At 39.6% G+C, this 26,345-nt stretch overlaps 1 protein-coding gene across 1 annotated transcript in view; it reads right to left on the bottom strand.

Annotated features, from left to right (window-relative positions):
• The window catches only part of NWD2 (NACHT and WD repeat domain containing 2), a 173,834-nt gene that overhangs the window by 106,226 nt on the left and 41,263 nt on the right, over positions 1-26,345 (bottom strand). The window contains exon 2 of the mRNA XM_045770554.2: positions 1,587-1,675. Within this exon, the coding sequence (XP_045626510.1) occupies positions 1,587-1,675 (89 nt within the window). The remainder of the gene's footprint in view (positions 1-1,586; positions 1,676-26,345) is intronic.

Genomic DNA, 26,345 nt, shown 5'->3' on the forward strand with positions numbered 1-26,345 from the left:
CTGTCAATTTATACATGGACCTTTGTTCTACAGCTTTCCTCTGGCTTTAACGGTCTTTTCCTGGGCCTACTTATAATTTAGAAAATATATTTTTTTCTTTATTTTCCTCTCAGCTAATCTGAATACCATGTTTTATGCAGGCTGGTCTGTGGCTCAACAATTCCTCCCTCTACTAAAAAAAAAAAAAAGATGCATAACCAAACAAACTCAAAGATGGGATTAACATGCTTCGACACATCTCTTTCTCCATAGTAATTGAGTCTCCAAGGAGTGTCTAAGTCTTCGGGAATCTTGACAGATCAGAATTTTTGTAACAGTTGAGACCCTGTTATCAGCAGAACCAGGTTCCTCAGAGAAGGCAGTGCTGAATTTGCAACTAGGAATTTAATTTAGGTTCACCATTTATCTAGCAAATGGTGACTTAGGAGTAACTTTTCAATATGTGTGGCATAATGATCTGCTGACTGACAGCAGGCACGGAGATCGAAGCCATTTTGAGACCAACGATTTATGCATCGCACAAGAAAGCATCACGAAGTATACAAAGATAAAATATGCAGGAGGAAATAAATGAAGGGGGGAATTTTCTTCCGCTAAGAAAGATGCATTTTGCACTCTTACACCATAAATCTCTGATTACATATCCCTCACTTACCAATGGAAACATACAGTTAAGAAAGCCCTGGAGAGTTAAGATGTCCATTGTGAATGAGGTTGAAAACTTCTGACTAAATAATACTACCTGTTCCAGGAGCCATTAACTTTTTAACTCTGGGGATGTTTAAGATATGCCGACTGTTTTCTAGTACTTTTCTATTAGGAGGCAAAATCAGTGGTGTCTACAAATGCCAGGATGTTCATGAACTTCAGCAATGACGCACAGTTATCGTCTCTTGAAAGGCTGATCTTTTGGGGTGGGGTGGAGTAAATGGCAAATCCCTGACATAGGAAAAGGGACATTCTACAATGTGAACTTGTAAAAGGCAAGTTAGAAGGGAAGGGCTGGCCAGGCTGCTAAAAGAACACACCTGGGAGAAAGCTGGTCCCATTTTTAGGTGCAAACCATTTCTAGAGACCACAGCCTAGGGGCACGAGCTCAGCAACCTTGACCTTCCTGAAAACAAGAGATCACTGAGAAGCAAATAAACCTGGTTAGAAGGAGAAGATGAGCCAATACCAGGCAGGGGCCAAGACACAGCATAAAAGTGCATAGCACCAAAAATGACTAATTTTTTTTTTAAGATTTTATTTATTTGAGAGAGAGAGAGAGCAGAAGGAGGGGTGCAGGAAGGCAGAGAGAAGCAGACTCCCCACTCAGCAGCGAGCCCAATGCCAGGCTTGATCTCAGGAGTCTGGAGTCATGACCTGAGCCAAAGGCAGATGCTTAACTGACTGAGCCACCCAGTTAGCCTCAAAAATGACTAAATATTTTATTTCCATTTCCCAGTGTTCCTTTTTACCCATGCTTAAAGAAATAAAAATGTTCAGAGCTTAAAATGTGTTTTTATAACACTGAAGTTGTGACAATAAGCGAGCACAAACGTTATTCAGCTGCCATAATTAAAAATGAAATTAATATCAATTACCTGAAATTCTAATCCATAGTTTTCTCTGCAGAATTCTCTCAATTTAGGATACACATTTTCTCTTAGTGCCTGTCTTTCTGCTCCCGTGTCTGTGATAGAAAAACAAACACATAGAAAGGGAGTTATGTCCACACATAGGCATTTCTGGGAAAAAAATGTAAGTTTACAAATTAATAATAACATTAAGATAATCCAGTTGGGTGCCGACTGTGAAATGAAGGGATATCTGACTACCGGGGGAGGAGACCTGCTCCTAGCAGAGCAAGGGGAGCAGAGACCCCTCTCCCAGACGTGCGTTAAGAGCCTGCAGGATGGATGGGGAGCCCCACCGGTCAGTTCCGTGTGTGTTGGCAGAGCTGGGAATTCACGTTTGAGCCTTTGTGCCCACACGGACGCTCACATGAATCTCGTAAGTAGCCAGACCATGCTGTCTTTGGAAGAGGCAGCAGAAAAAACCATAGGGCTATCGGCTATCAGGTGTTTTAGCCCCATTACGTGTAAAAGTTACAAAATCATACACATATCACACACGCACATTAATTTAGTTACTGATTCCAAATACTATCCAATCTCTATCACCATTTCTATAGTATTTAGAAATAATTTGACTTCTACAAAATTCAGTACAGTATCCATGCAACCAGTACAATAGTTAGGAAAGACAAATTGTGGGAGCCAACTTCCAAGCTGGTAGATCCCACACCTGGTAGATGTGACCGGCCAGCAGTTTAGCAGACTAAATCCTGCCACCTTGGGCGTAGGGACTGCCTGTTGTAGCCGAGAGGGTAATTGTTTCCCGTGTGTTATACCACGTAAAAAATTCAAAAAGCATTTTTAACTATTCGTGTCCTTAATAAAAACATAAGAAGAAACAGAGAACGCGAAACCAGAAGAACCCCAGAACACGTATTTAATGTTGACTGTTTTGTGCAGGAAGGGACTTCTGAAGCCTCCTGTGCTGGGGGATGCGTGCAGCAGAGAGAGGCTGTTCCTTGCCCAGCTAACTTCAGTGAAAGAGGAGGACAGCGATTTTAAAAATCAGGTTCATGTCTTATCTCATGAAAAACACCATTTGCTAAATGGACTTCAATCCCAGCCGTAACTATGAAATATTTGCATACCACATTTACAAGTAAAAACCAGTTTCAAAGACTTCCCTTATTATTCTCAAGTTCATCTGTCCATGCAAATCCAACCATATGCTGTGCTGACCTACTCTACTTTCCTACTGTTCTCAAGACTGTTTTGAGATGGAAATAACCAATCTCAAGAGTCTGAAATGCAGCTGCAGCCTGACAGAGTGACGGAAACCAGTGTTTATAGGGAAACCAAAGACTCAATACAAGCTTCTAGATTACCCCATGGTCCAAATGGATAGGGTCTTTTCTAGCCATAGATCCAACATGGACCCGAAGTCCAAAGCAGGAGCACCCAACAGAGGAGTGGTGCATTTGAGCAGCGCACATGTGTTGTCACTGCCCTGGGGAGGCAGTCTACTCAGTCTTGACCCCATCTATATAATCTCAGCTTCTGTGGCCCACCCTCCATCCCATTTTAAGGGCTGAAAACATTAACTTCACAATAAAGCTGATTAATATTCAATCGATCTCTCTAGAAGGCTACAGGAGTTTAAGACAAATAACAGAAGTCACTTTAAAAATAAAAAAAATACTACCAGATGTGGAAGTTGGGAATAATATGCATAATATAATAAATGTGATTATATTATTATATAATTAAATAAACAGGATTAAGATATACTAAAATAGTATCAAAATAACACATGAACAATTTTTTTTATTTCTTAAAAATGTGAATTGTAACTCATTACTAGGTATTGCCATCTGAATGTGGCCGAGTATGATAAGATAGAAATATAGTCTAATATTTAGTGAGTGCTTACTATAGTCATGTACTAAGTATTTCTATGTGTATTTTCTTAGTCACTTCTGACAACTCTATGAATAGGTAAAATTACCTTTTAAAAAAATATTTTATTTATTTACAGAGAGAGCGTGCAAGCTGAGTGAGGAGCAGCGGGAGAGGGAGAGAATCTCCAGGAGATTCTGTGCTGAGTGCAGAGCCTGACACGGGGCTCAATCCCATGACCCTGAGATCATGACCCAAGCTGAAATCAAAAGTCAGACGCTTAATTGACTGAGGCACCCAGGTGCCCCACTACTCCATTGTTTTTCTAAGAGGAAACTGATACACAGAGGGGTTAAGAGACTTGCCTGAAGTTATAGGACCTCTAAATTGGAGAAACTGGACTTCAATCTAGAGAGCCATTTGAATCTGGAGTACTCCACAGTTTACTCTAACCATAGGAAAACTGCAACGGTGCAAAGAATCAATCTTGAAAACAACGCATAGGATAATTTCATGGAATACTTAAGGGATGCCGAACTCGCCTCTCAATCTGGACTCTACCTCCCTGTTCCCATTCTTACTCCCTTTAATCCGTTCTCCATAGAGAAGCCAGACCGATCTTTTACAAATGCAGATCAGATCACAGAAAGCCCTCCAACAGCTCTGCATGGCACTTGGAATGAAATCCACACTCCTTATCTGGAATGTTCTCCCTCTCCCAAAGTGATCTCTTACCACTACTTATGTTACATGCCTACTCATGGCCTTCACTCTAGCTAGGACTTCCACCTGTAATGCTTGTGATCGTCTCATGGCATCTCTTGTCATTCAGGTGTCAGCTTTAGGGCCAACTCCTCAGAGACACCTCTTGGAGCCCTCCATCTACAGAACGGACTCTGTCCCATTGCCTTTCAAATCCTTGGCACATTACTCATCACTACTGTTGCTATGTGTTTACCATCGGTCTCCCCCACTACAACGTGAGCTCAAAAAGGGTCACAACTTCCTTCTGTCTCATTCACTGCTATATTCCCAGGGATCAGAGTCATGCTCAATTAAGAAATGAGTGAATGAAAAAACCCCACACATGCACCAGTGACCAAAGTGAGCTGACAGGCAATGCTTCCCTTCCAGAAACAGAAGGGCTTGCTACATTACAATCTGTCCTTGGATGGATACAGAATCAAGACTATGGGAAATTCTGGGAAATAAACGTTGAAGTTTAGAAAGATGGTTGCATGAAGTAAGTGAATGAAAACCGAAATACTGATTTCTTTTTTGGTTTCTGTGTTTCTGGCAGAACACTAACACTTTTTACCCAATTATGTTGAACCTTCCCAAAGTGTGAAGGAAGCGTATGCACATATCTGACAGACGTTCTGTGTTATTACTTACGTTACAAAAATGACTCAGATTTTCCAGTATTTGTATTAATATGTGATGATTGGCTCTGGAAATGGAAAAGTAATTAAGATAGAATGGATTAATTATAATGGGTGACAGATAAGCTGGCTTAATTATATTAAAAAACGTGATTCATACTAACAGCAAATCCGGATGGTTGGCAATTAAATAACATCAGAATGTCATAAACAGGAAAAATTAAGTTACAGAATGTCACACATAAAAAGGGACCTCTTACAAAAGCGTAGATCAGAGGCAAGGTATGTCATCATTGACCCTTTCTACACAGTCATCACATCCATTTGTATCTGCCCAGTTCCTTATCCCTTTGAGAAGATGCATTAAAACTTGGGCAGTGCTATTGGGTTTTTAAGGAGTTGCGTTCTAAATAATTCCTCAATGATTTCAGAGTTAATGACTAGTCTCTGTGCAGTGTCTGAGTTACTCACAGGAAGAGCCTTAGTCGAGGGAGCATTCTTTTTTTTTTTAAATTCAATTAGCCAACATATAATACGACATTAGTTTCTGATGTAGTGTTCAATGATTCATTAGTTGCGTATAACACCCAGTGCTCATCACATCACGTGCCCTCCCTAATGCCATCACCTAGTTGCCCCATCCCCCCCCTCCCCTTCTGCAACCCTCAGTTTGTTTCCCAGAGTCGAGAGTCTATCATGGTTTATCTCCCTCTCTGATTTCTTCCCATTCAGTCCCCCCTTCCCCTATGATCCTCTGTGCTATCTCTTATGTTCCACATATGAGTGAAACCATATGATAATTGTCTTTCTCTGACTGCCTTATTTCGCTCAGCATAATACCCTCCAGTTCCATCCACAGCCATGTAAATGCTAAGTATTCATCCTTTCTGATGGCTGAGTAATATTGCATTATATATATGAACCACATCTTCTTTATCCATTCATTGAAGGACCATCTTGCCTCCTTCCACAGTTTGGCTATTGTGAACACTGCTGCTATGAGCACTGGGGTGCAGGTGCCCCTTCAGATCACTACATCTGTATCTTTGGGGTAAATTCCCAGTAGTGCAATTGCTGGGTCGTAGGTAGCTCTATTTTTAACTTCTTGAGGGACCTCCATACTGTTTTCCAGAGTGGCTGTACCAGCTTGCACTCCCACCAACAGTGTAAGAGGGTTCTGAGGGAGAATTCTTAATACCATTATCCCACTTCACGAAGGCTTTAGATTAATTCCAAATTTTTATTAAAAGTGCTAAAATGACCATGCTGCACTGGGACTTCTTACTGCCCCTGCCTCACTGAAACTTCAGGCCAGGGGCGTGAGATTAAGTCACCTTCCTCTAGGCGGCTCAGAAAATTCATTTAGATCCTGCACACATCCTCTGCTACAACTGCTGTTCCAGCCGGTTCTCCCAGGTCCTGCCTGGCTGCTCCCTCTTCATTCACCTGGCCTGTTAGCCAATGATTCATCTGGATATCCCATCTGGTTTTTGTTGTTTCTGTTTGGGTTGATTTCTTGTTTGGCGGCTTCCCAGAGGCTGTCTCCTCTCCATACCTTCTAGGCCCTCTGTGCCCAACCAGCCACACGAACCCTTCCTTACATCAATATCACCAAATCCTGTCAATTTTATCACGAACATCTTTTGAATTTGCCCACTCTCTAGTTTTGCATTCACCATCTCTAAACCCGGAAGGTCCAAAAGTCTATTTGACTGACCTGTTATCTGTCCTTCCTCAATGCAGTCTTATACTCCACAGAGCTGCTGGAGGGAAATCCAAGACAAAATAAAAGCAGTAACTAATCTGATCAATAAAGGCCTTAGCTGGCATCTGGTGGCCCAGAAGATAAGGACCAGAGTGTTCTGCAGATTTAAATGTGTTTTCTAGCGAAGTTCCATCTTCTACTGCTCTCTGCCATACACCCTCCTGGGTACTTTTTCAGATGTTACTGGAACCCGAACCTTGTCCTTACACATACTGCTTTCCAGGCTCAGAATGCCCTACTTACAGCATCCCTTTGCTTGGCAGACGTCAACCCTGATGAGCCCCAGTCAAAAGTAACACACTTAGTGAAATCTTACTAGTCAGAGACAAGCGTGCTCTCTCCAGCTCATCCCACAGCACTGTGCTCACCTCTACATAACATCATCTATTATACTTATTATAATTTATAATTTTTAGTTTCTCTCCCCCCATTAGACTTATGAATTCATGAAATTCAGGGACTTTCTCATTCATCTTTACATCATGGAAATTAAAGCAGACCTCAACACATAGTCAACAAATGAATGAACAAATAGATGCTATTTATAATGAAAACATTAATTAAAGCCAGCTAAAGAATTTGTCTCCACAAAGCTAACACAAATCAAAATACAGTGTCATTTTCAAGTAGTAATTGACTATGTTGCCAGCATTAGTTGTCATGTGTGAATCTGGGGCAATGTTATAAAATACATGACAGAGTTTGGTATGGTGGGAATTCATTAGATCCTCTTCCCAATAAGCAATAAAATTCAACAAAATTGTCAAAGCAAGCATTTTAATTCTCTGTAAATCAACCAAAGACCAAAGGCATAAAGCAAATTGAGTAGTGACTGTTCATGAAAAACAACTGAACTCTGGGTAGGCACAAGAGAGTCTATGGGATTCTTCTACCCCCTTTAACCTCCACACTCCTTCTCATGTCCGAGAAGGCCAAGCTGTGAACATCAGAGAGGACTTGCTTGATTTAAAGCTAAGCATGGGAACACTCCATGCCCAGCAGTGTTGTTAGTAGCAGTCGTGGTCTCAGAGGGCGACCAATGAGGGGTAGTCCAGCAGCTCAGCCAGCGTACAGCTTCATCCAAATTTAAAAAGGAGATAAAGGAAATAAATAGTTTCGGAGGGCCTTGTTAAGCTCTCTGCAAATTTCCGGCTGATGGGAAGGCTACCCACAAACACAAGAGAGACTGAAAGCTAAACATGTATCCGTGGCTGACTTTGAGTCTGTGTATGTGGCGAGTGGAAACATGAGATGATCCAGTGGCAAGTAAAAGTTGGGACAGACGTAAACACTGGCTAAACTTTGCATGTGTTCCCCAACCCACACAGGCAACTGGCAGGGAAGAGAAGCCCTACAGGCTTGAGGCACTTGAGAAGAAACTCTTGACAAATCATTGACTGACACTGATCTATGCAGAAAAGTGGGTGACCCCTGGGAAACCAAGACTATCAGCGTCATCGTCACTGTCACCATCACCGTCAAATAACTGGGGAGAGACATCAGCAGCCTGCACTGTGGGGAACAGATTCCATAAACTCAGTCCAGGCAAGTTACTAAACAAACCAAAAAAAATGCAAACAAATTTTAAAAAAGCACTCCAAGGTAAAAATCAGAATCTAGATTTGTTATAATGTATTACTTAAAATGTCTGCTTTTCAACAAAAAATGTTGATATAAAGAAAAAAATGTGACACCTATTGAGGAGAAATAAGTAGTCAATAGAAATTGTTTGAGTGGGTTCCTATGTGAGATTTAGTTGACAAAAACAACCTCAAAACAGCTATTATAAATACATATTCAAGAGAGTTCAGGTAGCCATGTTTAAAGAACAAAGAACAGAAACCTGTGGGACAACATCAACTGTAGTGGTATGTAGGTAAAGGGAGTCTCAGAAGGACCGGGAGTGAGAGAAAGGAGGAAAATAATTTTGAAGAAATAATTGTTCAAATGCCCCAAATTTAATGGAAAACATTAATCTACACATCCTTCAAAGAACCCAAATTGGATAATGACTAGGAGATCCACAGTAAGACATCAAGCAAATGGTTGAAACCAAAGATAAAGAGAAAATCTTGAAAGTAGCAAGAAAAAAATGACTCACCACACACAGGAAAACACTACAATTAAGGGCTGACATCTCATGAGAAGGCATGGAATCCAGAAGGCAATGGAACAACATACTCAAATACTGGGGGAAAAAATGTCAACCAAGAATTCTATATTCAACAAAATTATGTTAAAAAAAAAAAGGACCTGGAGGACAGGATGTTAAGTGAAATAAATCAGGCACAGAAAGACAATTACTATAGGATTTCCCTTACAGGTAAAATCTAATACAGTCAAACTAATAGTAGTAGAGTGTAAAATGGTGGGTGCCAGGGGCTGAAGGGGGAACCAGGGAGGGAACCGGGGAGGCGCTGGTCAAAGGGCATAAAGTTGCATTTTGGCAAGATGAACAAGTTCTGGAGATCTAATGTATAGAGATGTGGATATAGTTAACGATGCTGTATTGTAGGCTTTAAATTTGCCAAGAGGGTGGATCTTAAGTATAATCACCACCAAAAAAGGGGGAAAAATGTTAATTATGTGAGGTAACAAAATATTAATTGGCTTGATTGTGTTGCTTATTTCATGATGTGTATCAGAACATCAAGTTGTACACCGTAAATATACACAATTTATTCTTGTCAATAATACCTCAATAAAATTGAGAAAAGAGGATGAAATAAGAACATTACTGAATTTAAAAAGATTAAGAAAAGCTGAGGCTAGCAGATGTACATTAAGAATTTACTAAAGAAATTCCTTCAAATTGAAAAGAAATAACATCAGACGCTAACAAATCTATACAAAGAATGAAAAGCACTGGAAAAGGTAAATTTGTAAGTATGTAAAAAAAGATCACATAATTATATAAATATATTTTTTCTGTATTATTTTATACACTTGAACATTTTTTTAATCATTTCATTTTTTTTAATCATGATAACTATATTATTGAATCCCCATGCCCTATTTCACCCATCCACCTTCCTTCTGGTGACCATCAGTTTAGTTTATTCTCTATAGTTAAGAGTCTGTTTCTTGGGGCGCCTGGGTAGTGCAGTCATTAAGCGTCTGCCTTCAGCTCAGGGCGTGATCCCGGTGTTCCGGGATCGAGTCCCACATTGGGCTCCTCCGCTGGAAGCCTGCTTCTTCCTCTCCCACTCCCCTGCTGTGTTCCCTCTCTCGCTGGCTGTCTGTCACATAAATAAATAAAATCTTAAAAAAAAAAAAGTCTGTTTCTTGGTTTCTCTCTCTCTCTTCCTTTGCTTGTTTTGTTTCTTAAATTCCACATATGAATGAGGTAATATAATGTTTGTCTTTCTCTGACTGACTTATTCTGCTTAGCGTTATACTCTCTAGCTCCATCTATGTTGTTGCAAATGGTAAGATTCCATTCTTTTTTATGGGTGAATAATATTCCATTATATATGTATACACACACACACACACCCCCCACATATTCTTTATCCATTCATCAATTGATGAACACTTGGGTTGCTTCCATATTTTGGCTATTGTAAATAAAGCTGCAATAAACATAGGAGTGCATGTATCCTTTTGAATTAGTGTTTTCCTGGTTTTTTGGGTAAATACCCAGTAGTAAGATTACTGGATTGTAAGGTAGTTCTATTTTTAATCATTTAAGGAACCTCCATACTGTTTTCCATAGTGGCTGCCCAACTTTGCATTTCCACCAACATTGCAAGAAGATTCCTTTTTCTCCATATCCTCGCTAACACTTGTTTCTTATGTTTTTGATTTTAGCCATTCTGACTAGTGTGAAGTAGTAACTCATTGCGGTTTTGATTGCATTTCCCTGATGATGAGTGATGTTGAGCATCTTTTCATGTGCCTGTTGGGCATCTGGATGTCTTCTTTGGAAAAATATCTGTTCATGTCTTCTGCCCATTTTTAATTTTTATTTATTTTTAAAAGGCTTTTATTTATTTGACAAGGAGAGGAACAGAGAGAGAGAGAGAGAGCACAAGCAGGGGGAACAGCAGAGGGCGAGGGAGAAGCAGACTTCCCACTGAAAGGTAGGGAGCCTGATGCAGGGTTCAATCCCAGGACCCTGGGACCATGACCTGAGCTGAAGGCAGATGCTTAACCAACCGAGCCACACAGGCACCCCTTCTTCCCATGTTTTAATTAAATTATTTGTTTTTTTGGGTATTGAGTTGTATCAGTTCTTTATATACTTTGGAAACTCTATCAGATATGTCATTAGCAAATATCTTCTATTTAGTAGGTTGCCTCTTTCATACATGTCTTTACAAAACATAAGACTATATGATAAAGCAATAATAGAACATTGCATTGTTGGGTTTGAACAAACAAACACACATACCACATGGCAATAACAAAAGGGAGGAAGGAAAAAAATGGAGCTATAGTGGTACAAAGTATTTATGGACTTATTAAGTTAGATTCATCTAAAGTATAATAAATTAACATAGATTTTGTAATCCCTAGAGCACTAAAAAAAAAAAAAACCTAAATAAAAACAAAGCACAACAAAGGAATTAAAATGATACACTAAAATATTTAACAAAGAAGAGTTGAATGGGAACAGATGAAGAAAAATGACATGAGATATATAGAAAACAAATAGCAAAAGGCCTGAAGTAAATCCAAGCATATCAATGATAACTTTAAATAAGAATAAACACTCAAAAGACAGGCTGGATAATGAAACCATATCCACTTATATACTATCTACAAGTGACACACCTTAGGTTTAAAAACATCAACAGGTTGAAAGTAAAAGGATAGAAAAAAAATAACATGCAAAGAGTAACCAAAAGCAGACTGAATATATAAGAACAGACAAAACAGATTTTAAGACAAGAAATAATACTAGATAAAAAGAGCCATGACATAACAATTTTAAATGTATACATACTCATAAACAGAGCCCTAAAATTTATAAAGCAAAAATGGACAGAAGTAAAAAGAGAAACAGACATTCTAGCATCAGCTGTTGATTTTTATAGTGTATTCTCAAAAACTGATAAAATTACTAAACAGAAAATCAACAACGATATAGAAAACTTAAACAACACTATCAAATAACTTGACATTTGTAGAACTATCCACCGAAAGACAGCAAAACACACATTTTTTTCTAGGGCTCCCATGATAGGTCATATACTAAACTACAAACAGTCTTGTAAATTAAACAGTACTAAAACCCTAACAAGATGATCTACAACCATAATAGAATTAAATCAGAAATCAATAACAAAGACTTTAGGGAAATCCCCAGACATTTGGAAATTGAACAACACACTTGTAAATAACGCATGTACATCAAAGAACAATGCAAAAAGAGAAACAGATATCTTGAAGTGCATGAAAACACGTTAACAGTTACGAAATGTAACTAAAGCAAAGGTTAAAAAGAAATTTCTATCTTTAAACACCTATAACAAAAATGAAGGGTCTTTTTTTTTTTTTTAAAGATTTTATTTATTTATTTGACAGAGATAGAGACAGCCAGCGAGAGAGGGAACACAAGCAGGGGGAGTGGGAGAGGAAGAAGCAGGCTCATAAAAATGAAGGGTCTTAAATCAATAACTCAGGGTTCCACCTTAACCAGAAAAAGAAGAGCAAACTCAACCCAAGGCAAAGAGAAGGAAAAAAAATCAATGAAAGAGAAAGCAGAAAACAACAACAACAAGAAGCCAGAGAATCAGTAAAGTCAAAAGTTGGTTCTTTGAAAGATCAATGATATTTATGAACTTCCAGCTTGGTTGACCAAGAAAAAAAAAGGCAAATTATCAAATCAGGAATGAAGGAGAAGCCATATAGCGTACTGACACTATTACAGTTTAAAAAGTTATAAGGGTATATTATTAATAATAACTTTGTTTCTAATGAATTCAGAAACTTAGATGGAAAGAACAAATTCCAGAAACACAGAAATCATTGGAACCAAGAAGAAAAGGAAAATCTAAAAAGATTTATAACAAGTAAAAAAAATTTTTTTGAATTAGTTAAAATAAAAATCTTCTCACAAAGAAAATCAGCATTCCAGAGTGTTCAACTGGTAAATTATATCAATATTTAAAGAAGAAATAATCTAGGGCACCTGGGTGGCTCAGCTGGTTAAGCTCCCGACTCTTGGGTTCGGCTCAGGTCATGATCTTATGGGTGGTGGGATCAAGCCCTCAACAAGCCCCACATTGGGCTGCATGCTCAGCAGGGAGTCTGTTTGAAAGATTCTCTCTGCCTGCCCCTCCCCCTCATCTCTCTCCCTCAAAAATAAATAAATCGTTAAAGAAATAATCCTTTGCAAACACTTTCAGAAAACAGAGAAGGAAGATTTTTCAACTTCTTCAAGTCTATTATTATCCTAAACCTAAAGCCAAAGACATCAAAAGAAAACTCACACACACACACACACACACACACACACACACACACAACAAAAGCTACAGACCAATAATATAACCCTCATGAATATAAATGTACAAATCCTTATCAAAATACTAGCAAACTGAGTCCCGGATTATATACAACATGACCAACTGGGGTTTGTACAAGAAGGAGAGGTTAGCTTTAATGTTTGAAAATCGTTAATGTAATATGCCACATAAAGAGAGGACACATGACCATATGATCTCTCCATAGATGCAGAACAAATCACCTAAAAAATCTAATACCCATTCAGGACAAAAACTTGGCCGCAGGAACAGAAAGGAACTTTCTCGTTCTGATAAAGGGCATCTACCCAAAACCCTACAGCAGCACCATGCTTCTTGTGGTAGAGACTGAATGGTTTCCTATGAACACTTTGTCAGATCTATTCAACATTTTCCTGGAGGTTCTACTCAGTGCAGTGGGGGAAAAAAAAGAAAGAAAAAAAGAAAAGCATCTAGATTAGAAGAAACACAAATATAACCATCTTTATTCTCAGATGACAAGATCTTGAATGTCAAAAATCCTGAGGAATTCAGAGAAAAAAACCAAAAACTAATAAATGAGTTCAAGCAAAGTTGCTGGATATTCCATACAAAATCAATATTTTATACACACAACAATCCAAAAATGAAATATAAAAACTGCATTTACAATAGTATTAAAATAAAAAACACTGAAAAAAAATGTAAAAAAAGAAATGGAAGACATACATTGTAAACTATAAAACCTTGCTAAGAGAAAGACCTAAATGGAGAGGCATTTCGTCTTCATGGATTGGAAGACTCAGTATTGTTAGAATGGCAATCCTTACCAGTTAAAGTCTGAGAGTCTCCAAATTGTTCTGCAGATCCAAAACAATCCCTATCAAAATCCCAGCACAGTTTGCAACTATATTTTTGAGTACCATTATTTAAATGAAGTACACCTTAGTTAATGCTGCTCATGACCTGCTCTGTTGGCTACAGCAACTGGTTACCAAAGAGAGAAGACAATGGAGGGACCGAGCGTAGCTCTTGAACCAAACCTCCCATGTCTGAATCCCAGCTCCTTCACCTACCAGCCGTGTGATCCCAGGCAAATTACTAAATCTTGCTGGGTTTCCATTTATTTTTCACTTGTCCATGCAATCAACAGGACTAATATCAGCCTTATGAGGTGCTGAAGTACTTAAACACCACCTAGCATGTGGTAAATGCTCAATAAATGTTTGGAGTTACTTTATCACACAATTTGGGGATCAACTATTAAACCATTTTTTAAAAATTTATAATTTTTCATACTGAAAGAGTGAAACACACTAAACTAAACTAAATACAACTAAAATGTAACAAAGTATTTTAAAATGTATCTTTTTATATGTGTCACACAGTTGGAAAACACTAAGCAATGCACAGAGGTCCTAGGCACAGTGAATCTAAGAAAAGAAGGGATTCCTGAGGCCAGCTTTTAGTTATTTTCTAGTAAATCCTAGTGTCTTCCAATACTGCTTTTGTCTTACGTGGGTGTATGGTAGGCTGGAGACAAAGCACAGAGCCCCACTCAAAGTGATGGGCCTACCGGGAAAAAGGTCATGATCCCACTGAGCTAGATCTCCAATGTGAGGGTGAATCAAAAATAAATATTCATCAGCAAGAAAAATTGTGACCTTCATATCTGCATAAGGAAGAAGAGAAAACAATCTCCTTGATGTGAATAATCACAAGCTGGGCATCTTGCAGGTTAGTAGTGCAAATTCATCTTATTTACGGTCTAACAAATCTCAAGTCTGTAAATTATTTTTAAATGGTTCCATTTTGGTATTGATCCCTGGTGCCTGAGAAACATACTTTCTCATGATGCCTTAATGAATTCCAGAAAAGTAAACATTCCAAGGAATATTAAGCACCCCCGTACTTCCTGTCAACACACAGGCAAACAAATGAAATCAATAAAAACACAAGGAAACAAGCACCATGAGTTGAAACAAACAATCCAGCCGAATCAGCTCCACACTGGACTACAGAACTATCTGGAATACAAAACCAGTACTTGATATATTTAAAGGGATATAGTAGGCATTGAGTAAAACAACAGGAGTAAGAAACCAAGAAAAACTGTAAAAGAGGATTCAAAAAAGAATCTAACACTACCTTTAGAAATGAAAAATATTTAAATTAAAACTTAATGGAATAAACAGCTGAAGAAAGAGAAATGGACAGAAAAGTATGAATAAATCATCCAGCATACAGTACAGAGAGAGAGAAAGAAAAGAAAAATATGGGTCCTTAGCAGATAAGGATGAAACACCGTAACATATGTCTCTCAAGTCCCAGGACAGACAAGAGAGATCAAGGAGAGGCAGTACTTGCAAAGAAGAGTGGCTAGTCATTTCCCAGATCTGCTGGAAGATACCAGTCCTCAGGAAGGCCAACAAATTGCAGACATGATAAGTATAAAGGATTTCATTTCATAGCGAAAATGAAGAACACTGAAAGTGAGAGAAGATCTTAAAAACGGCCAGAGAAAAAAGACCGATTACCTACCACATAATAAAAGGGTATTTCCTGCCATCTTCCTTTAGAAGGAAATTTGAAAGAATGTATTTCAGAGACAGAAAAAAAAATTGTCCCAAATGTCAAGTTTGAGATGCAAAAAATGTTGGTGTACAAAGAAACTGGTAAATATGTAACTAAACTCAAAAAAATTAGTTGCATAAAATAATGTTTAATTTATGGGGTTTAAAAAGAATTACAATCTTAGACAAAACTAGCATGTAAATCAGGGATGGGGAGAATTCAAACCTTCTTCATTCCCTGTTTTCTGAGAATCTCTATTCTTTGTTTAGCCTGCTTGTTAAAATTTCAAGGAAAGCCATTAAACTAAGTATTAATGTTATAGCTGTCCATGTTGTTGAAGAAACTTAAATACTTCTTTGTGATTTACTGTAACAAAACAAGGTTTTTTTCTTTTCAAAAACAGTTCATGTTTGTTACAAAATGATTCATAGAAAAGGAAGTTACTACAAAATTGATGAGTTCGGAGTTGTCAGTTTCTTTGTAATTTAAAAAAAATTTCTTCAAATTGGCATAACTCATCTCTAATTATTCTCTTCATTTCATGCCAAAGTCTATTTAAAAATGTTCAGTAAGAACTATATGTGGCATCTCAGATCTACTCATTCAAATAATATATAATTTGAATTTCACACTCCACTAGAATGATTTCACTCACATGCAGTTCTCAATAAGGGCTTGCCACATTAAAATTTATTGCTATGTTGTTTCCTTTAAAAGAAAAGACACAAGGCACAGCCCTGCTCTCAGCACTCACAATACATTGGATCCAGACAGTCTGTTAAGAATGGGATTCCCGATAATGCACAGTAAGTTCCAGACTACAGGTACAAGCAAAATGCTACTGAAGCAAGGACAGAGGGATCATTTTTTTCTGATTATCAGGGACCGTTTACTACAGCAGATGACCATTGCATTAGGACTTGAAATATAGACAAGACTATCCCAGGTAGAAAGGAGAGATATCTTCTAGAAGAGGGAGCAGCATGAGCAAATGAGGAAAGCTTAAAAAGACATGATGCATTTGAGGCACATTAGGCGGTACCATTTGCTACAGTACAATGTACAGGGGTTATAATTAGTCTATTACTTACAAATATTTTTTAAAAGATTTATTTATCTGAGAGAGAGTACAAGTGGGGGAAGGAGGAGAGGGAGAAGCAGGCTCCCCGCTGAGCAGGGAGCCCTAGTCGGGACTCAATCCCAGGTGTCCGGGATCATGACCTGAGCCGAAGGCAGATGCTTAGCTGAGCCACCCAGGTGCCCCTAGTTACAGATCTTTTGAGGTGCTTCTGTGTGCTGGGAATTGGGGAACGTAACAGCAATACTTTCTCATAATCAAATGGGAAAGAAAATAATACACACAGAGAAACATATAGAACAAAAGCAATTTATTATACATTCCAGTCAGCTATGAGAAAAACGCCTTTCCTACCATGTCCAAAATGCAGCTGGTTCTCCACGGACAGGTCTACCTGCACCTGCTGACGTGTCTGCGTAGAGGAATGCATCCACCAGCCTGTCCTCTGTTTGCCCGACTCCACCATGCGCCTGGCACTCTGCTGGGTGTCAGGGACCGCATGGTCCCCAGCGCAAAGGAACTTGCATTTTAGACAGAATCAAAACTGAGGTACCTGCAGCTGATTCCACGTTAAACTGAACAGGGCATATTCTAGACGTGAGCCAGACATTAAGACCCAAGTTGCTGAAGCCTTTAGGGGAAGCTATGACTTGAAAATAAGTAGAATTCAGAAAGAATAGGATAGAAAAGAGAGCTTTCCTAATGGAGAAAAAGACCCAGAGCTTATCACAGAAGGGGGTGGGGGTCAGGGAACAAAACTTCCGAATGGAACAGGGAAAACAAGTTAAGGCACTGAGGCCAAGTTACCGAAGGGTCTGGACTGGATGGAGGGACAGGGTGATGACGTGGCAAACGCGATCTGATGGAAAAGAACAAAAGGAAACAATCGGTATGGCAGATGTGACAAGGAAGAACCTGGAATTGGGAGGACTACTGGAAACAGAAACAGTAACCCATGGAGGAGGTGAAGAGATTTTACACCTTGATTACCGGAGGAAAAGAAAGAGTGCCAGCTAGAGGAAGGAGACAGCATACGGCTGTTCTTGAAGGAAAATCCCGGGTCTGGATACTGGCTTGGTTAAACAAAGTGCATGCCCTCGAGCTAGTTCACAGACTTCATGAACCTCCGAGAATGTCCGTACTGTCTACTGCATCACGATTCAACCAGTGTCCAGCTTCTCAGTAAAAGCTGGCTTCACCACCGTCTTCATCATACCAGAGGGATTAAAAATTTTTCTACTTTACACACTAATTATCTTTCCCTTGTAATTGGTAAGTATCTGTGGGGAAATACTTTGAGACTATATAAATGTCCTATTGCTCCTCAAACTTTCACCCACCGGTCAGAGCATCCATTGAAGATCCCGCCTCAATAAACTGTTAGAGTTGCCAAATAATGATTTTCTATTTCCATCATCTTTTACATTTATCAATTACCCCTCTGTGGTAAGCACTCTCTCCCTTCCCATCCACCCATACTTTCACTCACCCACCCCATCAACCCATCTACCTACCTACCTACCTAGTTCAGTAGGAATGCTAACGTTAATCACAAAGGGAAAAAGAGTAATAAGAAAAAAAGCAGTCCCTGGCTGTTATTAAATGGGAGCTAACCTGGCTCTCACAGCTAGATGATGGTGTTTGATGGTGAATGTAAATAATTTCACCTAACACCAATATCAGACAAGGTCACTCTGTGACCAGGATGGAGGAAAAGAAAAACAAAACCACTCCATAATCATATATGGACACAGGTTAAAAAAAAACAAAACTGTCCAAATACAAAAAATGACCAATACCCCCTCTCCCTACTGACATGAATGACTGTTGCTTCTTTATCAAGTACAAGTTTAGCTTTGCTCTATTTCTCTTGCCTCCTAGATACAAATTATTAACCAAGAACAAAACCACCTGTTTCTGAAAGCACCTATTCTAGAGTAAAACCTCACTTCCTTGAAACATCCCTCAAGTAATCGAACATAAGTCTAAACCTGATAAGAAGCACCTCTTAATACCTTTTGAGGGTAATACCGAGACGTCCTGAATTTCCTCATGGTCTGTACTCTCCCCACTGAGAGGCTAGTTTTGAGCCAACCAACCCAAGTTTGTTCAACCACAGTTATATTCTTGGGGGTGTTTGGGTACAAACAGTAATTCTGTAGTGGAAAAACCTGGCCGATAGCACCTTAACCAAGCAATCAATCAGCATTACAATGGAACAAATCAACATCATACTCTTCCTGATATGGTATACTGAGGAAGAACACTCACTTTTGTAATATTCCTGCCAAAAAAAAGCACAATATAAATTTAGTCATAAAGAAACATTAAATCATGCTGAAGACATGATACAAAATAAATGATTACATACTCCTAAAAACATTAATGCTGAGGACTAATAAGTGGACTGAATTAAAGATGGCTAGAGAGATGTAAACAGCTGAATGCAGCATGTGATCTGGTATTATTGGGGCAACTGGTAAATCCTAATAAGACCCACAGATTAGATAATATTGAATTCATGTTAATATAAGACAACATCCTTACTTTTAGGAAATACACATTGAAGCATTTCGGTGCAAAGGATATACATCTATGTTGGAATTTAATGTGTGTGTATTTACACACACATATACACATACAGAGAGAGGGATAAAGCGACCGTCGTAAAATATTAGCATCTTGGGAATCTAGGTGAAGGGTGTCCAGAAGTTTTTACTCTTCTTGCAACTTTTCTGGAAGTCTAAGATGTCGGCTGATTCTGGTTATTTCCAGCAGTTACGTTCTACGAAGTTGCTATGAACACAGAATGAGTGACTACCAAAGCACTGCTCCTAAGAGAAATACAGCGTTAGGTTCCTGGGAGCTGCTGGTCCCAGGATTTTCATCAACCGATCAATACAAAACCTTATTTTATGTGTGTTCGCTTTAAAGACCCCTTGTTTAATACCACTGATCCATGAACACCGGCCAACGGCACTGTAACTCATGTCTGCAGGAAGCTTACCCAGCACACAGTTGTTCTCCCTAAGGCACCTCACAGGCCTCCTGTACTTAGGGACACTATCCAGCCATCAGCACTGTCCTTTGGGGCCCTTTTACATAGCAAAGGCAGCAGAAAAAAACAGAAAAATGTGAAAAATGTGGCACTAAATAAACTGTGGAAAGAATACTTGCTTCTAACAGGAGAGCGGAAACAAGCAGGCACAGTAGAGAGCAGGGCACGGCGGGTGACTTCGTTTTCACTGCTCTACACATGTCCACAATGATCCCTGTGAGTATCGGTGTTGGTGTTACAAATAAATTTTAGTAAGTGGGCAAATCTGCAAATATGGACTCTTTGAATAATGGGGACTGCCTATGTATCAAAATGAAACATGACGAAAATACACTTTCAACCAGGAAGACTAGAAAAATGGTAATACAATAAGATGAATTTATGGTCACTGGGTAGGGGAGTCGTTCCCTGGAAGGGAAGGTCCTGTTTAATTCAGGATGTTATAGGTTTGAAAGGTTGTCCTAGCAATGCCTTAGAGACATTTGGAAATCCAGGATCTGATGAAAGCCAAGGAAGGGTAGGAGATGAGGTTTGCAGGAATTACTGGTAACACAGCAGAGATAATTGATGCCATGAGCAGAGCAAGAAGAGCCAGATTATGTGGCTAACCAGTAACACGCATGAAGATGGAATCATCATAAAGAAGACAAGCCAAATTAGAGCTAAGGTATCAGGAACGGGACACACAGTGACATCTCCCTTTGTTGTGATACCGAGGAAGGGACAGCGGACAGGTTTCAGTGAGATCATCTGAAGCCAAAGCGAGAGAAAAATTGGACTTGTTAGAGCTTTCCAGGTCGCATGGGCTGCTTTAAAAGATGGAACTGCTGCTACCGGAGGCATGTGAACGCAGGTCACAGGGTCACTGCGACCGAAGCATCTACTCCATACTTTGCAGGACCGTTAAGGCCTGTATGATCCCAGTTTTCCATGACTAAGTTTTGGCTGAGTCTGATTTTAACAAAGGATTCCCATCCCTGATCAATCACGAAGCAGGCCCGACATCCTTAAAAATAGACCTACCAAATTAAGCAAAAAATTTCTGTCCTAGACAAAACCACGTTCCATTTCACTGGACTATCTGGAACGGAGAGAAAAAGGAAGAAGCTGCGTCTTCGCCAAGCTGTGCACTTGTCCCTCAGTTTGGTATCTCATGAAAAGGCAACGAGTGACGTGGACATTGGGGCCTGGGCCACATCCTTCTTAGCTGCTCCTTATGGAAAGTCACCACGAAATAAGTTCCACAGGGTCATTAAAAAAAAAAAAAAGATTCAGACTTCAGAAAACCCAGAGGAGGCCTATCAGTGAACATTCTTCTCTATTCTAAACTAATCAAAAGCAGTTAAAGGATTTTAGATAAGTTTAAATACCATGATCATACAAATTTAGGGCTCTGTTTTCCGGGTCTCGTCACTATAGGGGTGTGCTTAGTCGTATCACACCACATGACGCACATTTATATAGTTTTACACAGAAAAAAACCCCAGCAAAACGACGTTTTTGTAAAGTTACCCTCTCTCTCCAATGTATTTATGAATAAAATATTCCCACCAGTGTGAACTTCTAACTACTACTCACGGCTAGAGGTTGTGAAGGGTTCCTTACCACCCATTAAAGGATGTTTTCACTCCGTTTTTCCCCAGAGTATCAATATTGAATGTTACAAAAATATTTCTGCCATCTGCTTTCAAATAAAATATTCAACGCGCAGTGCTTTCATGGAGCATTTTCCCTTAAAAATCCATTATACTAAAAGTAAATATCTGCATGGAGCCCACTAGGCTGATGTAATTAAAATTAAATTTACAAAAAGGTAATGGAGATTTTATCAGCAATAGCACACAATTCAACGCAGCGGCTGAATCACTGTGGATTTTTCTCCTATACAATCTCATCTGGGATGCATCAAACGTTGCATTTTAAGGGATTTTTTTAAAAGCCTTACGGCAATCCTTACACTGAAATATTATTTTTGTTATGGGAACTTAATTTTATTAGAAGGCATTAAATAATGCAAGAAAATCAAAGTGATCCGAAGGTAAGAATTTGGCCGTATTCAGTTATTTTTAAATTGCTGAACTACCCACCCAGGCAAGGCCTGCTAACAGGTGTGGTTACGGCCGCCGCGTGCCCTGGGCGGATTCTCCGCCTCTGAAGGAGAAAGCGGAATTCAGGCCTTTGGTCTAAGGATTTCTGCCGTCCCTTTCACCTTTGCTCTCAGGGTTCCAGACCCGACAGAGCAACTTCTTTTAAAAAGTCTGATGAAACTAAAACTGCGTCATATCATTGCTTGGTTCCAGGACTCTTTAGCGATTCCTCTTAGCATTGCTTCTTTCTCAAACAGTACGGCCAAGAAGCGAGTCCCATAAATCAATAACTGATCTGGGGCGTGAACAGCGAGAATGATGCAGGCTCAAGAGGTCGAATATGGACACCTTCTCCTGACGAATCTCCTGGATCTACCCCATCCCCTTCTCCAGCTTCCCTTCGTCCCTTTCCTCCCTGCTCTCTGCGCTCTGCGTCCACTCTTGCAACAGGCCGTGCCCTTCCCACACACCTTATTCAAACTCCTGCACAACCCTTTCCCCTAGCTTGCTTCTGCTTGTCCTTTAGGTATTAGCTTACAGGCAATGGCTTAAAGAAAGCATTTCCTGACTGCCTGCGTCCTCCTGGAGGGCCTAGAAGGCTCTGTCTGCCTGCCCTTAGCTCCTGCAACACCCTGCACTTCCGATCTGGGACGCTGGGCACACCTGCAATCACGAAAGATTGCCTCGGACTCTGGGCTAAAGTTCTGGAGGGCAGGAACCATGTTTCTCTTGTTCGGGGCTGTATCCCCACTGCCTGGCCCACAGGGGAGACTCGGTAAGTATTGTCTGAACATAGTAAATGACTAACAGTTATTGGCTCATTGTCAGCGTCCCCGTACTGTGAGTTCCTCATGTTTTATTCATCTTGGTATCTACTGTGTCTAGCCCAGGACCTGCCACAAAGCAAGCCGTTAATAAATGCTGGTTGAATTTATTTCTGAAATGCTGTCTTGACCTTCTAAGGACAGTTTCCTCTTCCCTCAGCTTACCCGTGAACTGTGAGGAAGGAATTGGAAGGTGGTTGGATTATTAGGGAGAAGGGTAAGCAAGCCACCAGGAGAGCAGAAAGAACAGCTTCAGAAAATTAGACCGATGTGAAAATGGAAAATGGATTGTTCGTTCAACCTTCAGGCAGGGTACCTATGCGCGTTGCCAAACCCAACCAAAGCTTTTTTTTTGTTTTGTTTTGTTTTGTTTTTTAATGGGGAGAAAAAAGCATTTCTTAATAATTGGTTGTTTGAAGCTAATCTGTAGTGGAAAAAATCAGAACAGTGGTTGCCTTTGGGCATGGGTATGGGTATGGGGATTAACAGGGAGGCGTTTGAGGGAACTAGCAGGGTCGAAAATGTTCTATACTGAGCTTAAGATTTCTTCCATACTGATACAGGCGTTTGTCAAAATTCATCAAATGGTGCCCTGAGGACTTGTGCATTTCACTGCATGTTAATTTTACCTCAAAAAAAACAAACAGAAGGTCGATAAATATCCAATGCTACTTAGTGACACGCCAGACACGGTACGTTAAGGGTGGAGTGCACGGATGATTGCAATTTACTCTGAAATCCATAGACTGGGAAAGCCCGACAGAAACAAATGATAAAGCAAATATGTAAAATTGTAATTGTAGAAATGAGGTAGTAGGTATATTGTATTTTTACTATACGATTCTCTCAACATTCCTGCACGTCTGGAAATTTTCATTAAAAAATAATGGGGAAAAGGACTCTTGGCCTCATTTAGATGCAGATACATTAGGACCCAAAAGTACTGAGTTGTCTTCAAGGAGTCCTTCAGCTAAGTAGTCAGGAATTAAGATCATAGGGGTGCCTGAGCGGCTCAAATGGTTAAACCTCTGCCTTCGGCTCAGGTCATATCCTCAGGGTCCTGGGATCAAGTCCCGCATTGGGCTCCCTGCTCAGCCAGGTGTCTGCCCCTCCCTCTCCCTCTGATGGACTGACGGACTCATTCATTCATTCAATAAATATTTATGGAACTCTTAGTATGTACCAGAAACTGTCTTAGACACACTGAAGAAAATGGAAAAAAATCTGGATCTTCATTTAGATTTTCGCCATGAGTTCAAGGGGATCCCTACAAAGACGGGAAGAAAGGTAGGCAGGGGGTGAGCAGCAGACAAGGCAGCAACTCCGTTTGTGTTTCAGGCCAGAATGTCCTTTGAAAGGAATACCACACAAGGACATAAAAGGCATTGTGACCTGGAATCCACTGGCAATCCACTTGATGGCACCGAAAAAGTGGCAAAAGACCTTCAGCTGACACCACCTTCTATTCACAGTGGAGAACTAACATGCCTTCCAAACTAGAAAGAATCAGCGTCTTTAATTTTAACTCATGTTACAGTTTGCCCTGGCAGAATGTATCATGGGCAATACACAGGATGCCTCCATGTCGTAACCTTTTACAACTAGACATGACGACACAATATACAAACTCATGCTCTGGTCCCTCAAGGGAAGGAGGGGGAGAGAAGCGGTCAGAATTTTAGCTGCACGGATGACTTATTTCTTTAAAAAAAAAAACAAAAACTGAAGCCTACGCAGCGAGACATTTATTAAATCTGGGTGGCACATTTTCTTCATGTTTAAAATTTCTTAGAATTAGAAATGTCATAATGAAAGAAAAAAGTGGATACAGTATAATGGGAGTACCAATGACACCACTAATCACAGACTATTTGGGATCTTCTGGAATGTACTCTGGGGGGAAGGGAGGGAAAAAAATGAAAGGAAAATACAACTATCAAAAGAACATATTGTAAAGTAAAACTGATTTTTAAAAATTTTTGAAATTTATTATTTTTTTAAAAAGATTTTATTTGAGAGAGAGAGAGAGAGAAAGAGCACAAGCAGGGGGAGCAGCAGGCAGAGGCAGAGGGAGAAGGAGACTCCCCCCTGAGCAGGGAGCTCGATATGGGGGGGCTCCATCCCAGGACCCTGAGATCACGATGCAAGCCAAAGGCAGACGCTTAACCAACTGAGCCACCCAGGCTCCCCAAAACTGATTTTTTAAAAAAAGATTCACTTATCAAAGTATTCCTTCATACAAAGCAATATGTTGGGGAAAAAATGGGTGAAGCGGCCTTATTTATTTAGGAAACTATACTCACTAGTACTGTACTTTCCAACATTAAATCGAAGTATTAATTTAACAGTAAATTGCTTATTTTTGAAAAACAGGACTTCTGTGCAGCTATGGAGTATAGGCACATTACAAATGAAAACTGCTCAGGGCTTATGAAAAAGCACAGAAGTCACATGGATATTTCCAATTTATACCATCCAAAGCTAGATCATTAGCTGGGGTAGTAAAATTGGAACACTGAAACCATGTTGGTGGTATTTGTCCAAATATCCATCAACATTTAAGTACCAGTTTGAATTCTAGGTTAAGAGATTTATTATGAAAAGTCATGGGAAACTTAAGGGATTTTTTTAAAAAGTAAAGAAAAGCTTGGGGCGCCTGGGTGGCACAGCGGTTGAGCGTCTGCCTTCGGCTCAGGGCGTGATCCCCGTGTTATGGGATCGAGCCCCACATTGGGCTCCTCTGCTATGAGCCTGCTTCTTCCTCTCCCACTCACCCTGCTTGTGTTCCCTCTCTCGCTGGCTGTCTCTATCTCTGTCAAATAAATAAATAAAATCTTTAAAAAAAAAAAAAAGTAAAGAAAAGCTAAAATACTGATGTCAACCATCTACAGAATTAACATAAACACAATGTAAAACATCATTACTAATAATTCAGCCCAAATTTATAACCTTTTTTCATAAAGCTCCATTTTATTTAAATAACAAATGATTCGTCCAGTATAATCATACCCATTCCTTTATGTTCCTGAAACAACTGGGTTCCATTAATCCCACAAAAACCAACCACTAATTTACTTCTGTTGTTTAACATTGTGTAATAAATGCAAATGGACCGCTCCCAGCAATTTCTACGTTTCTACAAATTCCACTGCTGTGCCGAAGGACTCTGCCAGAGGAGGCAGAAGAGATTCCGATGCCTGAATTCTATTCCAGAATGTAATAGCTAAGCCTCCTTGGAAATAACAGGTTGCTGATTAAATTTCTGCACATGCGATCTTGAAAAATTATTACATAAATCAGGTTGACAATTAGAAATACTATAAATAACAAGTTTAATTTGATAGCTCAGCTATTGTAATAAATTGAACAACTGTTTCTCTCTCTTGGTGTATTCATTTTCACCTTGGGGTTAAGTGATACCAGCTAGAGTGATCCTGGAACAGGAGGCATCTGCAGAAGGCTAGTGTGTGAAATTAATTTTCCTTGCAGTGGCTTTATTCCTGTTGACATAAAGGACCCACATAAAACACTGCACACCAGAATATATCCTACCTTCTTTGTACTTTTTTTTTTTCTTTCAGTGTCATTCAAGTTAAGCCGTGTGAGAATACAAGCAGTAAAGATTCTTACTCAATGAACATTTATTAAGACCTCTTCTGTGACTGCTCCAGGT

The sequence above is a fragment of the Ursus americanus genome, chromosome 8 (assembly GCF_024610735.1).
Source record: "Ursus americanus isolate L20-20 chromosome 8, mUrsAme1.1.p, whole genome shotgun sequence".
In the NCBI taxonomy this organism is placed as follows: domain Eukaryota; kingdom Metazoa; phylum Chordata; class Mammalia; order Carnivora; family Ursidae; genus Ursus; species Ursus americanus.